This window comes from Callospermophilus lateralis, chromosome 5 (assembly GCF_048772815.1).
Source record: "Callospermophilus lateralis isolate mCalLat2 chromosome 5, mCalLat2.hap1, whole genome shotgun sequence".
Classification (NCBI taxonomy): Eukaryota; Metazoa; Chordata; class Mammalia; order Rodentia; family Sciuridae; genus Callospermophilus; species Callospermophilus lateralis.
The window spans coordinates 142770209-142785794 of record NC_135309.1 but is presented as its reverse complement, the minus strand read 5'-3'; the positions used below and the strand labels follow the sequence as shown (position 1 = coordinate 142785794).

The window sequence follows — 15586 nt, the reverse complement described above, 5'->3', positions numbered from 1 at the left end:
GATTGGTGATATTTCACTCTGCGAATGTACAACACCACTTGGACATTTTAGAGGACAAATTTAACCAATATGTGAACTATATCTAAGTAAAGCTCTTGTAAGAAAGTCTACTTTAAAAAGTCCTTCATATCCTTATTAGTCACTATTAATCCTACAAAAGGAAGGCAGTTCCTCAAGGCCTAGATTGCAAGCTCCAGAAAACAGGGGACCTGCTACGTTTTGTGCGTTAGTATTCCTCTGATAGGAAGCATCCAGCTAAAACATAGTAGGTGATCAATAAACATCCTTATGTGAATAAGAATATAAAGATATTAAGAAGTGTCTCAGAACCCAGACCTCTTGATTTGGGGTTCTTCTCTTCTACTGTGGTTACATGTGAAAGACAGTGATGTCAAAAGTAAGGAGTGAGGTGCCTGGATCAGGATAAATTTACAGAATTCTCATGCTCCTTACTGGGGACTGACATGCTGTTACTTGTATGGATGTACTCTCTGTTGGGACAGATATGCTGTTTGTGGGATGGATAGCAGTACATAGAGCATCCTGGCCATAAAAGACTCAGGTCTTAGAGGCAGGTAAACCTGAGCTTGATCCCAGGCTCCCACCCTTAGCAACCTGGTAGGCTTGTCCATCTGTCTCAGCCTACACTTTCCCACTGAAGCATGTAGACAATAATACGGAAATGCTTCCCTCTTGGTATATGCGCGGTGGAATGCTAATCAGCCACAGAAAAGGATGGAATCCTGTCATTCGTGACAACGTGGATGGAGCTGGAGGACATGCTGAACGAAATGAGCAGGCACAAGAACAAAACTCATTCATATGTGGAATCTAAAAAGTTCACCTCACAGAAGTTGAGAGTAGAATGGTGGTGACCAGAGACCAGGGACAGAGGGGGAAGGAGGATGGAGGAAAGGTTGAGCAGGGTACTATATTAGGTAGATAGGAGCAGGAAGTTCTGGTGTGCACAGTTGGTGACTACAGATAACACTAATGTAGTGCACACTTCAAAAGAAGCCAGAAGAAAGGATTGCAAATATTCTCATCACTAGGAAGTGGCAGATGAGATATATATGTTTAACCTGATTTGAACATTATAATATAATTATAATATAATGTTCAAATTATTGTATATAATGTATAGAATTATTATAAAATGTATACATGTCATATGGTACCTCATAAGTATGTCCAATTATTATGTGCCAATTCAAAAAAAAACTAATACTTACCTCCTTCCTCATAGGGTTGTTGTAAAAATTAAATAAGAAAAGTACCTGTAATAGATGTTTCCTGTGAACAACAGGTATGTGTATGTGTATGGGTGTGTGTGTGTGTGTGGCAGGTTCTGGGGATCAAATTTTGTGGACAATATTTATAAACAATTAAATTGATACTATCTAATGAATAGATAAGTTTCCCAAATATCCCAATTAAAGACTAAAAATAAATAAAAAAGAAAAAGATGGAGATAGGTCTGTGCTTGTTTGCAGACTTCAGAGAGGAGTTTCCTGAAAAGTTTTGGAAGGCCATGGTATTGGGCAAGTGGAGAAAGCACTCCCCCCCCCCCCCCCCAGTTCCCACACCCCAGCAGCCACCAGCCAAGGCTCTGGGAGGATAAAAGAGATGAGACAGGAAGCACCTCACCTCCTCTTGAGAGAGAAGGTCACAGCCAATTATACCCATGTCAGCAGAATACTTTTTCTTTCTGTTTTATAGTGGTGCTACATTTAATTCCTTGTTTTTCTAATTAAAAAGGAGCACATGCCCATAAAAATGCAAATGATGTCCAAGTACATCAAGTAATTGAAGGCCAACTGAACTTGAAACGGTTCCCAACAGAAGCAGTAACCTCAGGTCTTCCTGTTCATTAAAAGGAAAAATAAAAGCTTTCATTTTGCCTGATACCTGTTAATAACATGTCTATAGAAACAAGAAACAAAGCTAGAAAAGCATCTACAATTGGTGGGTGGAAAGAGCAATTGTAATTGTTTCAGCTGTAATATATACAGAGCACCCAGCAAGCGCATTGCAGGGATTCAATAAATGGTAATGATTCCTTCAAACACCCACTTCCTAAAATGCTCCGTCGGTACAGTACTCTGCTCGCTACCATGCAATAAACTTAATTGAATAGTGCCCCCCAGAGGCCACTGGGAATTCAACTGCGGACAGATGAAGGACAGTCTGGAGGAAGAGAAACACAATTTAGTTTTCTTTTAAAGATTTATGTGGAATCAGCACTCACTTGGGCTTGGTGTGCTAGGGCTTATTAGAACCTGACCAGCTGTCTGATTTGTCCCCCACCAGGAACCTTTTGGCCAGGCTTATCTGTTTACAAGGATACTTTGTGAGGACACACAAGTCTTATGGAATCGAGTCCGGCTAGGCTGTGGGAACCTGTGCTGGGAACTGCAAGTCCCCTGCCTCCTGGAAGCACTATCCTATAGTTTTTACCTGGGGACATTCTCTTGATCCTGCATGCTCTCTGTGTTCCTCTAAAGGAATAGGTTTCCTCCTGATGTCTGTCCTTCTTTAACTCTAATGTGTGCATATGACTCTGGCTCTTTCTGGACCAGATTTTGGACCTCTTTCCACTTGACCTTTCAGCATGGTTGCTCCAAATTCCCAGGAGATAAAACTGATTGCCAATAGTGCCAAAGGCTGGATTTAGGTTATCTACCTCTGATTGATGGCCAGTGGGTGGAAGCGGGGCTGTTGGGCTATTGGGTGTGTGTGTGTGTGTGTGTGTGTGTGTGTGCATGTAGGGAAAAAGGGCTGGAGTAACATGATATCAAACAAATGGACTTTTTCTACCAACCATGTATCACGGTGAACTCCACTAAGGGCTTTAAAATTATCTCATTTGATCCCCACAAATCTGTGGAATTTGATTCTGTCACTGCCCACTTTCAGAAGTGACTGCTGGTCACATTTGCATATTTTTCCAATGATTTTTCTGATGCATTCTATTCCCATTTTAAAGATGAGGTAACCAAAGTTTAGACAGATTGAGTCAAGGTTTAAGCCGAGGCAGGGGATAGTTAGGCTACTCCCACTGACCCCTGTCTCCCCCAGGTGCAGACCCTATGGCAGGCAGATAATGGGGCTGGCACAGGAGAAACATCACAACTGGTCCTGTTCTCAGGGAGGTTATAATCTGGCTAAGGGAGACAAGATTTCCACATGTGAATCAAGGAGTAAATGACATGAGAGGAATTAAGTACTTTATTGTCTGTTACCATTTTATTAGTTTTCTCCTGCTGTGCAACAAATTGCCATAAATGCACAGACTTTGGAGCTTCCCCCGCTTATTAGCTCTGAATTCCACAGGTGAGGGGCAGCCACAGACTGCCTGGGCTCTCGGCTCAGCATTGCTAAGACTGGCATGAGGTGTTGGCCTGGGCTGCCAATAATCTCATCTGGGGCTCAGGGACCTCTTCCAAGCTCACCGGCTGTTGGCAGGGTTTGGTTCTTTGAGTTGTAGGACTGAGGTCCCAGTTTCCTTGCCAGATGCCAGCCAGGAACTGCTCTCTGCTCCGAGGCTGCATCCTTCCATCTGTTGCTCACGATGGGGACATTTACTTTCCTCCAGCAAACAAACAAAAGAACCCTTGCGGGGAAATAACCAAACTCCTTGATCAACCAAGGTTTTTTAAAAAATCATACATAAATGTAAATTTGTGATGTCCAATCTGGAAAGGGCTCGGTATACTGTTGCTCAAACATTATTGGTAGTGGAATAATCTGGTAAAAACAATTTATGAAAGACAATTTATGTAAAGCAATTTGACAAAAATGTCCTTTTGACACAATAACGTCATTCCAAGAAATGTGTCTAAAGAGGACGGTCAAAGGGGGAAAAGGCCATGGGACAAACATTTTAGATGCAATGTTAAGTATAATATTGAAAGACTGGCAATGACAGAAAGAGCATGCTCGCCTAGATTATTGATGAGCACATCGATTAAGACCATGTAATAAGGAGGAACATGTTTAAATGTGTTAAGTGAAAAAAGGATCAAACAGATTTCTGCATGTACATGATCCCATATTTTAAAGATATTACTAGAGTGTTGGGGAAGCTATGAGGGAAAGCAGTACTTTTTATATATAAAGTCAGTTGGGATGTAATTTGCAATGTGAGTAACAAATTTAACAAGTGATTTGTTTGAGGATCCCACTTCTAGGAGTTTATCCTTCACATACATTTGTACATGTACATAGTAACATGTGAACATAAAATTGACTGCAGACTTGTTAAAACTGCAAAAGAAAACTGTACAATAAAACACTCATTAATTGGTGACTGATTAAATAAAATCACATTGGCAACCTTTAGTGGACTATTATATAGCTGTTCAAAAGTGAAAGACAAAACAGAATGATCTTCTGACTTGAAACAAACTCTAAAATAGGTTTTTAAGTTAAAATAGTTAAGATGCAGAACAGTATGACAGTGTGCTCTCACTAGAGAAAATATAGCCAATATGCACTTGTATATGCTTAGAGAATTCTTGAAAAGAAACTCTAAAACCAGTAAGAGTGTTGCTTTGGGGTGCAGTAATTGATAGGGACAAGAGAGTGGGAGTCTGAATTAAGGAGACTTCTCTTTCGTAGCCCTTATTTTTGGTACCTTTTTAGTGACTCATGGATAAGTAGCTCTATTTCATTACTGAAACAGAACCAAGCACATTCCCTTAAGTCATTTAATCCATAAACCTACTTCACATGAAAATCAGCAGTGCTTTTGCCCAACTGCATAGCAAATTCCCAACACTGCATCACTCTCTCTTTAAAACTTCAGTGATGTTTCTGAGCATCTTCCAAAAGAAATTGCTGACAACAAAACCATGCAGTTTATTTTGTACCTATATTGTTTTCCATGTATTAGTCTAGCTATTTTACCACACCAGGAAGAATGAGTGTTTTCCTGATGGTATGTGGCTTTTTGTGATAAGCAATTAAGTTAAAAAAAAAAAAAAAACACCCTCATGACAGGCTCTTAAATATTCAGTTTAGTAAAATTCTGGACTAGATTTAGTATTGCATAATTTTAAACATTGCTAGAATATTTTAAACTATTTGCATCCCTGTTGTGCATATTTAGATTTTAAATGTCTTGCTATTCATGATGGCCTCATACCATCACTAAGTAGTATCTCAATACATAATCTATATATAGGCAGAACTTTTTCTTTAATGATAGTGGTTATAAATTTGTACTTCATATAGGCTCTTGCTAGCTCCCAATTTTATCTTTTTTGTCTGGACTTCTTGGCAATATGAACAGGCTGTTTCATTTCATAATGTGGCCAAGGACATACTGGCAGAAAGAGAAGTGTCAGTTAACTAAGCCATGTTCTTATTGTTTGCTTGTGTCTGCATTCATTGTATTATTTTTAATCCTCTTTTTCCATTCTAGAATTTCTTTATTTTATCTGCCCATTTTGTGAAGGTTGATAAGTTAAAACAAAGTCATTTAATCCATAAACCTACTTCACTGAGTGAACCTACATCAACTACAGTCCTTTGAAATGAGTCAGAAGTGAATTAAGCAGTGATGGCCTTTTTTTTCCTCACAGTACATCACATGTCATAAGGACAAGGGACCTTCTGATGTACACACTGAATGAGGAGGTTGTCGTCATAGGAGGTTGTCGTCAATCCATACTGAAAATATTAGTCAAGCTCAATTTCTTATTTTTTTTTAAGATAAAAAATATACTTCAGGATGCATATAATTTTTTCTGCTTCCCCGTGGATCTTCCACTTTGGCAATCTCTGTGCTAGGGCATGAGCCATTTTTAGGTTGACCGCCATGGAAGTCCTTTCTGTCTACATTTCTGGGTTAGAACAGGATTGCAGGAATGTACACTTGGACTTCGGAAAACCCAGGAGTCGGGAAAAACAAGAACTGCCACGCAATTTGACAGAGGCTCGTACTTTCCAAGTGGAAGTTTTAGGGATACACACTTTCTATCTCCTACCCCTGGATAGTTAGAACACCTTTCGGGGACATTTGAGAATTCACATCTGGGATCCCAAGGGTCAAGAGCATCTTAATAAAATCCCAGTCCCATTTAAACCATCTGATCTTAGACCTAGTATTCCAGCCTTGGAAATAACCCAGACTTTGTCTTCTTCTCTCCCGCCAAAGGGAAAAGGCTTATTTTAAGGCCAAGGGACATTATAAATGACAGAGTCATCGTTTCCTTGGTGAAGAAAGCCCTGCCCAGACACTGTGGGATGAGTTGGCTGTTAGACCTATGTAACAGGGCTGGCATCTGAGTCTAAGAATCAAAGATGGCAGAATCCACACGATACGCAACACGTTTGTGTATACTACTCTGTGCATTTCAACATTGTTATGTCGTCCCCCTAAAAGCTACTAGTAGTTATGTCTCCATGAACATTTTAAATTAGCATAATTTAAACTCAAATCCTCAAAATCTTTGGAGGAAGATCACATTTCAAAGAAGAATCTCATGGAGAAATCAAACTGTATAAAACCAGCTCCTTCTCCTTCTCCTTCTCTTTCTCATGGTACTGGGAATGAGGTACTCTACTACTGAGTCACACCCCCAGCCCTTTAATTTTTTTTTAAAAATTTGAGACAGGGTCTAATTTTCCCAGGCTGGGCCTTGAACTTGTGATCCTCCTGCCTCACCCTCCCATGTAGTTGGGATTATAGTGGTGCACCACTGCACCTGGCTTAAAACCTATATTTTATTTTATACAGTCCTGGGGACCAAACCAAGGGCCTCTCACATGCCAGGCTAGTACTGTACCACTTAACTAGATCCCAGCCCTTGTTTTATTTCAAATTGTATCAAGTGATATATATTTGGGCCCTTAAGGCATCAGGTTTTATTGCTCTCCAGAAGGCAGCCACCCTCAGCTGAACAACAGAAGACAGGGGCTCAAGTCATTTTATCTCTGTGTTGGCAAGTCGGGGTAGGACGAAAGCAAAGCCAAGCGATGTGGTTACCTCCACTTCAGAAGGGAGAGACCAGAGGTGAACCAGGGCCAAAGCTTGGAATTCAAAGCTCTTTGGGGGAAAAAAAAGCTTGAAGTCATGGGGGGGCATTTGGTACTCAAATGAGAGAATAAAAATGCTTATAACTTATTTAATACCTGGACATGAAAGGTGAGGTAGAAGTCAAGATTCCTGAAAACGGCCCAGGGGTACCCATAAATAGAAGGTTCTGAAGCCAGAGCTAACACCATGATCACACTAAGACACTTTGATCTTTTTTTCTCTTTACGGTTTACAATTATAATTTGTGGAAGTAATATTAACCCTTTAAAAGTGAGTGTCTTAAGTGAGATATTGGGTTTTCCACCTTCCAGGGCAGGAGTCTGTCACCTAGCGGTGGCTGCAATGCCCCATTCAGGTCTGATGTGGGTACCATCAGAGAAGCAGGTCACTGGAATAAAAATCAAAGAGCATCTGTGGGTGTAGTCCTGAACTTCCACCCTTAAATAATGAGAAGTCTATCCTTTTACTGTCAACCATCCCATCATAAGTGGGCCCCCAGAAACCTCTCTGTAAGTGGCTGGGATGATGATCTGGGCGGTGACAATGATCTTGGGTGTGCCAACACTGCCAGTTTTCTAACAGACCCCCCCCACCCACCCATTGACTGGCACCCTGTTAGTTGCTGCCGCTCACACTTTCCCTGGAAACTCCCTGATTCCCGAGGCTGGAGTTAGAGAAACCAGGTGGGTTTCATTTTAATTAATTCCATCAGCCACAAAGAGCTTGTTGGATCAGCTCCTCATCTACTACCAGTGGGGGGACCTCAGGACCAGGGTGTGTTAGGAGGGGTGGAGCGACTTCCTGGGCAACACGAGAACATCAGTCAGAGGAGGGCATGGCGCCTGCAGATGGCTAAGAAGTTGCCACTCTAGGGAGAGACGTGAAGGCCAAAAGCATCACTGTAATGCCACAGTTGTGAAGCACACACCGTTCAATGAATCACACACCTGACCTCAACTCCCAGCACTTTCTCTCACTGTGCTCGATTTCCACCACAAGGTGGCAGGCGATGGCCCTCTGATCCTCTGATCCTCTGCAGCCTTGCCCTGGTGGCACTCAGAGCCAGAGTAGTGCCAGCTCCAGCCGTGACTTCCAGCTCTCAGTTACACCTTTCATGAAGTTGCTATATGCAAAACTCTTGTTGAGAATGGAAGGTTCTAGATGCAATCCCCACCCACTCACAGAACACATAAAACAAACTGATTTCTGTTTTCATTATAAATAATAAACTATACAAAAAAAATCTCCTAATTTTATTGGTTCCTATTTACAGTGTTGAGGAGAAAGTTCTGGAATCCGAGTCAGGAGGCATGAATTCCAGTCCTTGCTCTTCTCTATGAAGACACTTGATCTCAGGAAGCCACTTCCCCAAGCCTCGATTTCCTCCTTGCCACAATGAGAAAACAGGACTTGGGTGAACTCTGGGACACCCTCCAGAAACCCAGGCATGAAACAAAATAGCATGAGGAGAGAGCAGGCGGAAAAGAATGAAGTAGGGTGCAAATGTAGGGTCCTGCAACGCTTCATTTACACCACGTCCTCGGGGAATGGGCTGTTCCACATGGTGAGTTTTCCAGATAATTGAATTTTAAATGCTGAAGCTTGTTTTCCTTTTAACCTTCTGTAATGGAAATCTTTCTAAAGTGTATTACACGCTTCTTTGGCTTTTTAAACAGTATGCTGAGTATAATTTAGCCTTTCCTTAATGTCCCTAGGTCATCAGGATGACCATCTCTTACACCTGTATAGTGCTTCGTGGAACATCAGGTACTCTGGGCACATTCAGGTGGACAGGCCCCAGAGACCATAGAATAAAGCTCTAACTGACCACTCTTCTTCTCTGTTGCCTATATCACTCCCCGTGTCATTTCTCCAAGTAACACCTTCTTGCAGCCTCTTGAAACTCTGTTTCAAATCTGCTATAATCTAGACAGAACTCTAGGTTGCCATGGGTAACCGGAGTCTAAGCTGGTACCAACCCTAAATTTAATTTTACACACAATTTCAAGGCAACGGGGACCGTGCTGAAGGTTACTTCTGGCCAGGGCTGATACTCGGCTAGTCCTTCCAGCATGGAACTCTTGTGGGCCAGGCAGCTTGTCCCTCTGACCCCCTGTCTGACCCTGAACCTGGCTCTTGTAGGAACACACACTCCAGTACTCTCTGGCCAGTGGGCTCAGGGACACTGTTTCTACACATGCCAGGGTCCTTTCCAAGTGGTTGGTGCCATGCCACACCAGTTGTGCAAAACAGTAGTCCCCTTACCCATAGTTTCAGTTATTTGTGGCCAACCACAATCCCAAAATACAGTTCAGTACAGTAAGATATTTTGAGAGAGGGAGAGACCACATTCACATAACTTTTATTATAGTAAATTGTTATAATTATTCTATTTGATCATTACTTATGGTGGCTAATCTCTTACTGTGCCTAATTTAAAACTTTGTCATTGGTACCTGTAGGACAAAGCATAGTATGTATAGGGTTCAGTACTACCCATGGCTTCAGGCATCCACCGAGGTTCTCAGAATGCACCCCATGGATGAAGGGGGACTACTGTAATTTGATTATCTCCCCAGTTTGGGGACAGAAGCTTTGTCTCTCTGTGAACTGACTGGCAGAGTTTGAGGCTTTTCTCTTTTTCAAAACTCAAAGACCTTTTCTCATTTGCAGGATGTGCTCTGGGTTCAGGTTGCCTGAGATCCACTGGGTGGGTGTGAAAAGCTATTTTGACTGAACATCTACCGTGTGCCAGATGCTGTACTCAGTACATCGAGTAAATCATCTTTGCTCGTCCACTACACCGCCCTATTAAGGAAACGGAATCCACCTCCACAGTCACACGGCCAACAAGCAGTTCTGGAAGCCGGAGCCATCTCTCTCGGGCCTGAGTCTTCTGCACTCTGCTCTGTTCATGTTTATTAATGTATGAAAATGCCCAAAGTTCACTTTCTGAAAAAAAAAAATTCTAAAAGTGAAACGTGGGCCCTTCTACTTTTTAGAAAAGTCTATTTGTTTTGGTTTTGGTGTGTGGGTTTCATTTTAATTAATTCCACATTTCGTTACCAATTTGGAACAATCTGTCCTCAGGGAACAGATCTGGTTTACTTATAGAAAGCTAGCGGAGGGAGGAACTGGGATTACAAAGTATTCCTTGTAGGAACTAAGCTAAAAACCTTTGCAGTTCTTTTGCACCAAACAGAACATTCCAGAAAACACTATCTGCCTCAGAGGGTGGTGATAGAGCTCACAAACAGAACCTTCTTCGGGTGTGTTATGGGCTATGGCTGCAAGATGGGGTGTGTGACATCAAACACAACTGATGTCCTTCCCCCATCCTAGAAAGTTCTCTGGAAGTTCACACCAGGATAAAGTCATTATCACTGATATGGAACGAGGACCTCCCAGAAGTCCCTGGGGAGCCTAGCACCCAGCTGTGGACCTCAGGCATGTGGGCTAGTTGAGAAGGCAGGAATAGTGCCTGTAATTCAGGGGCAGTCATGGATTCAGTTCTCCTAAGGGTCTGGGGCACAGAAGGCTGTCGAACCCACCCATGTCTATGAATTTCCTGTTCTTTCCTCAGAGGTGGACATTCCAAATTGATCTAAACTAATTTTCCAAAGAACAAGCCATGACCTCATCTTGCACATGGTGCACCTGATCCTCCCACACTGAGCACACATAATTCTCAGTGTCCTTTCCCAGAACACACAGTGCTCTAGAGGAACCTGTGGCAGGGAGAAAATTGAAACTTGACTCGGCATAAGGTGACTGGTCAAAGTATCTCCTGTGTCAGTTTCCTAAGGCTGCCATTGTGATAGTAGGAGCAAATGTGACTCCATTTTGTTTTATGACTTCATCCTGTAAAACAACTATGCCAAGTAGAAGAGTCATGACTGGGGCAAGATGTTCAATTCCTTTTGCTATAGAAACCTTTAAGAACACGGAACTACCTAATGGGGCATTGTTTCTGTAAGTAGGGTAACGGGGCTCTGTAACTGGGGTGACTGGGCTAACTGTGATTGGTTAGGCTTCCCTCTGCTTGCTTGCATTGGCTAGACCCCCTGAACATCCCTTTTGCAGTTTTCAGGCTTATAAGGAGTGCCCTTGCAATTGTTCGGGGGCTGATCAGGGGGACCAGCTTTATGTTCTGGTCAGCCGCCATCGGTGTGCTTCTATAAAGGCTTGATTCGATTATACGGGGTGGTCTGGAAGTCAGTTTATGAAACCCTGGGACGAAGCTTTAACTATAACACCATAACAAAGCACCACAAATGGGGTGGCCTAAGAAACAGAAATGTGTTATTTCATAGTTCTAGAGTCTTGAAGTCCAAGATCAAGGATACAGCAGGGCCATGCTCCCCTGGTGCAGGGAAAGATCTGTTCCAGGGCTCTCTCCCGGCTTCTGGTAATTCTCTGTCATGCAGCAGCAGAACTTCAGTCTTCACTTAGCATTCTCCTTGTGTCTGTGTCCAAATGTGCCTTTTATAATGACACCAGTCAGATTGCACTAGGGGCCACCCTACTCTAGTATGACCTCATCTTAACTCATCACATCTGCAATGGAGCTGCTTCCTGATAAGGTTTCCTTCTGAGGTCCTCAGGATTTGGACTTTGACATATGAATTTTGGGGGATAACTGATAATATCATCGAAGATAATTCTGAACTAAAAATCAAATTCAAGAGAGGGAACAGACCAAATTGCCCAAAAGAATGCCTCATGTTATAGATGATTTCATCAGATTGGCAGCGTGGGCAAGGAGTCGGTGTGTTGGCCCCTGAAATCTGTTGCTTACAAATAATGATGAAGAGGCTGAGGGGGCTGTTGGCTGAGGAGCAGGGAAATACCTTGGGTCCCTACAAAACCCCGATTTCTGATCACCACTCTTTTAAGATAAAATCCACATGGGTAGTTGGAAATTCTGGTGTTGATAGAAACAGTCAGTTACAATGATTGAAAAAGAAACATTTTGAGAACATTCCAAACACTTTAAACTCCCCACTACAATTTGTCTTCCTTATTCATGAGGATTCTACCAACTGTGGATCCAAAATATTAAAAGGAAAAGAGCATGAACAGACTCTGTGTGTGTGTGTGTGTGTGTGTGTGTGTGTGTGTGTGTGTGTCTGGAACAAGGGATTACACCGAGGGGTGCTTTACAAACTGAGTCACATCCCCAGCCCTTTTGATTTTATTTTGAGATAAGGTCTTGCTAAGTTGCTGAGGCTGGCTTCTAATTTGCCATCCTCCTGCCTCAGCCTCCAGAATATCTGGGATTACAGGCCACACCTGACCAGTCTTTTTTCTTGTTATTATATCCTATAGAGTACAGAAGAACCACTATATGCCATTTCCATTCTGTTAGGTATTATAAGAAATCAAAAATTATTTAAAGTATATAGAAATTATGCAAATATGACACCACTGTATGTAAAGGACTTGAGAATTCTTGGATTTTAGAATACACTGGGGGTCCTGGAACCAATACCCATCAGAAAAGGAGGAACAACTGTACCCAAATCTCAAAGAGATTCTACCCTAAAGCTCTAGCTAGATGGAATTTGCCAAAGGGATTCTGCTTGCTTTGGATGTGGTTTGTCCCCCAAAGATGTATGTGTTGAAGCCTTGGTCCCTAGTATGGCCATGTTGGGAAGGGGTGTGGACTATTAACAGGTGGGGGCCTAGTGGGAGGTTGGGATTGGGGTGACTGTGGGACTCCAGTCTCTTTCATGCTTCCCATCTGGTGGCATGCTTTTTCCCTCACCCATCTGTTCCTGTCATGACACCGTCTACCATTAGACCCTCACCAGAATCTGAACCAATGGACTGTCCAATCTTGGACTTTCAGAACTTTTAACTAAATAAACTCTTTTCTTCATAAGTAGTCTCTGTCAGATATTTCAATTATAGAAATGTAAATTAAACTAACAGTTTTTCGCCCCCAGTACTGGGGTTTGAACCTAGATGTGCACTACCACCTTTCTACTTTTAAATTTGAGATGGGGTCTAAGTTGCACAGGCTAACTTTGAACTTGTGATCCTCTTGTCTCAGACTCCTGAGTAGCTAGGATCACAGGTGTGTGCTACCATGACTGGCCTAATACAAGGTGTGTATAAAAATTGAATTTCCTTTGATAAAGGGCTTCTGTTTTTCTTTTTGGGGGGTAGATGGAAGCCTTATTAATTTGTTCTAGTAATTTCCTTGCTGGTGTCTGCAATTATGCTAAGGAGGTATTTGGTGCAGCTATAAACCATCCATGAAATTGAGCACCGGCCACAAAACAACAAAGTACAGCTCAGTGGTCAGGAGCACAGACTGTGGTGCAGACAGGCACTGGTTCAAGTCTGTTTTGGCCTCTTACTTCAGTGACCTTGAACAAGATACATGAAGCTGAGTTTTCTCATCTAAGCTGTCCTCTCGAGGTGGGTATGAAGTGAGATACTGGCTGGCAGATGCCCACTGCAGTCGACCCAGCTCAATAAATGTTATCTCATAATTATTCAAGAGAGCTAAGAAGTGAACCTTGAAAAAGAATCAATCTTGTCCCCCCCTCTTCTAACTCAATGTGGCTTTTCTCATACTCCTTTCACATCCTGTTCCTTCTCTTTCTTACCCCAAGTTACAGGGGAAAACAGAAATACCATGAATAAGTGAAGAAAGAGAACAAAGAAATACAGAGAAACTTGGACTCAGTGTATTCTTCCCTTAGAGGAAGGACCCACGACTGCAGCTGCAGACTCGCCCTTCAGACCCAAGCGGACCACGGGTCGGTCCAGCCCCTGGGCCGGCCAGCGCCCCGCCCACTTACCTGGCCCCACTCACGTCCACTCCGACCATCAGCTGCCCGTTCAGGGAGAGGATCTCGTCCCGCAGCCGGACCTTCCCGCTCTTGCCCGCGGGGCTGTTCTTCCTCAGCTCTGTCACCCAGATGCAGCCCACGTCCAGCACGGGGCCCTGGTGGGTCTTCCTCTTCTTGCCTCCTCTGCGCTTTTCACCGTAGTCCCCGAAAACAGGGATGTTCCCAAAACTGAGGCCGACGGTCTCTGTGTCCCCCAGCTGCTTGGTGAGGTACACAGTACAGATCTCCATTTCTGGAGGGCTGTGGCCGGGTGGGACCGCGCTCTCATCCACGGCCAAGTTCAGCTGGATGTACTCCTGCAGCTTCTGGATGGCCGCCTGGCAGAGCCGCTGCTCGGGCCCGTCCCCGCCCTCCCGCAGGCTGTTCTGCAGCCACTGGTAGAGCAGGGGCAGGTGCAGCACGGCGTTGTCCTGGGTGATGGGCATGGTGCTCACTCCCGGACACCCGCATCATGAAAGGTCCTGCTGCTGGGGGCCGGACCCCGTGGGGCCCCACGTCCCTTGGGAACCCTGGCCGTCATCAGCTGGGCCTGTGTTCATGTTGAGGCTGGCAGATGAGCCTAGGGACGCCTACTCAAGACTGGCCTGTTGACCTTGGCAAGAAGAGGACAGGACACAATTAGGAAAACCGAGGAACGATGGCTCTGGGTGCTCCTCAGGGGAAGGAAGGAGGTAGCCAACAAGTCCTTGCTGGGTTCATTTCACAGCAGGGTCCATACACGTCCCATGGAAACTGGGTATTCCTGCAGCAGCATCAGTGTGTCCTTTCCTGGGCTCACTGGCACCTAGGAAAGGAAGAGGAAACAAACAAACAAACAAAAAAAATCCAGTCAAAATAGTGAGCCTGGTGGCACAGGACACAAGGCCCCTGGGCTTCGGGAGGACCATGTTTGCTTTTCGAGTAGGAACCTAAGGCCTCTCTCCATTCCCCAGGGTGGCTCCCTCCACCCCCATGCAAATACACACTTCTTTCAGGCAGAAGCTTCTGGAACCCTGACCTTCTCTAGGAAGTGTCCCTGATCAGCAAAGAAGTGAGATGCTTTTTGCTACATCAACCCCCATCAACATACCATCTAACTCACAACCAAGTGGAAGGCAGTGTGGAAAGCTCCCCTGGAAGGTCACAGAGAGTTCTGGACCAGTGTCCACTCTGTTGACAATAATGTCACCTCTCCTGAAAGAAGATCCAAGAAAGCTGGTAGATTTCAACAGTGTGGTAATAGATTACCTCAGTAACCGAAGCATCTATTTTGAATGCTAAGGCTGTCAGCTTCAAGCTACTCAAAACTGAGTAGCTTGAAGCTACTTAAATAACCATGGCTATTTGTTTGAGATGGGAATCTAATTGGAGAATTGCATGTGATAGATTGGACTGCCACAGTGGGCCTCAGTGGCCAGAGTTCTGCTCACAAATGAAATGAACTGATTTTGGAAGACTATGACAGTTAGGATATGAAATGTCCCCCCAAAACTCATGTGTTGAAGGCTTGGTCCCCAATGCAGCAATATCCAGAGGTGGAGCTTTGGGAACAGATTGGATCATGAGGATTCTGATCTTCTCAGTGAACTAACCCACAAATAGCTGAACAGACCACTGGGAGGGGGTGGAAACCACAGGTAGGCGAAGCATGGTTGGAGGAGGAAGATCACTGGGGCATGCCCTTGGGGACTTTATCTTGTCC

General features: G+C 43.8%; 1 protein-coding gene across 3 annotated transcripts in view; it reads right to left on the bottom strand.

The window, feature by feature from the left end:
* Positions 1–14438, bottom strand: part of Pdzd2 (PDZ domain containing 2) — a 234553-nt gene extending 220115 nt beyond the window's left edge. For all 3 annotated transcript variants that reach the window (XM_076857333.2, XM_076857334.2, XM_076857335.2), the window contains exon 1: positions 13855–14438. In XM_076857333.2, coding sequence (XP_076713448.2) covers positions 13855–14330 — 476 coding nt within the window. In that variant the 5' untranslated portion in view covers positions 14331–14438. The remainder of the gene's footprint in view (positions 1–13854) is intronic.
* Between the last annotated feature and the right edge of the window lie 1148 nt (positions 14439–15586).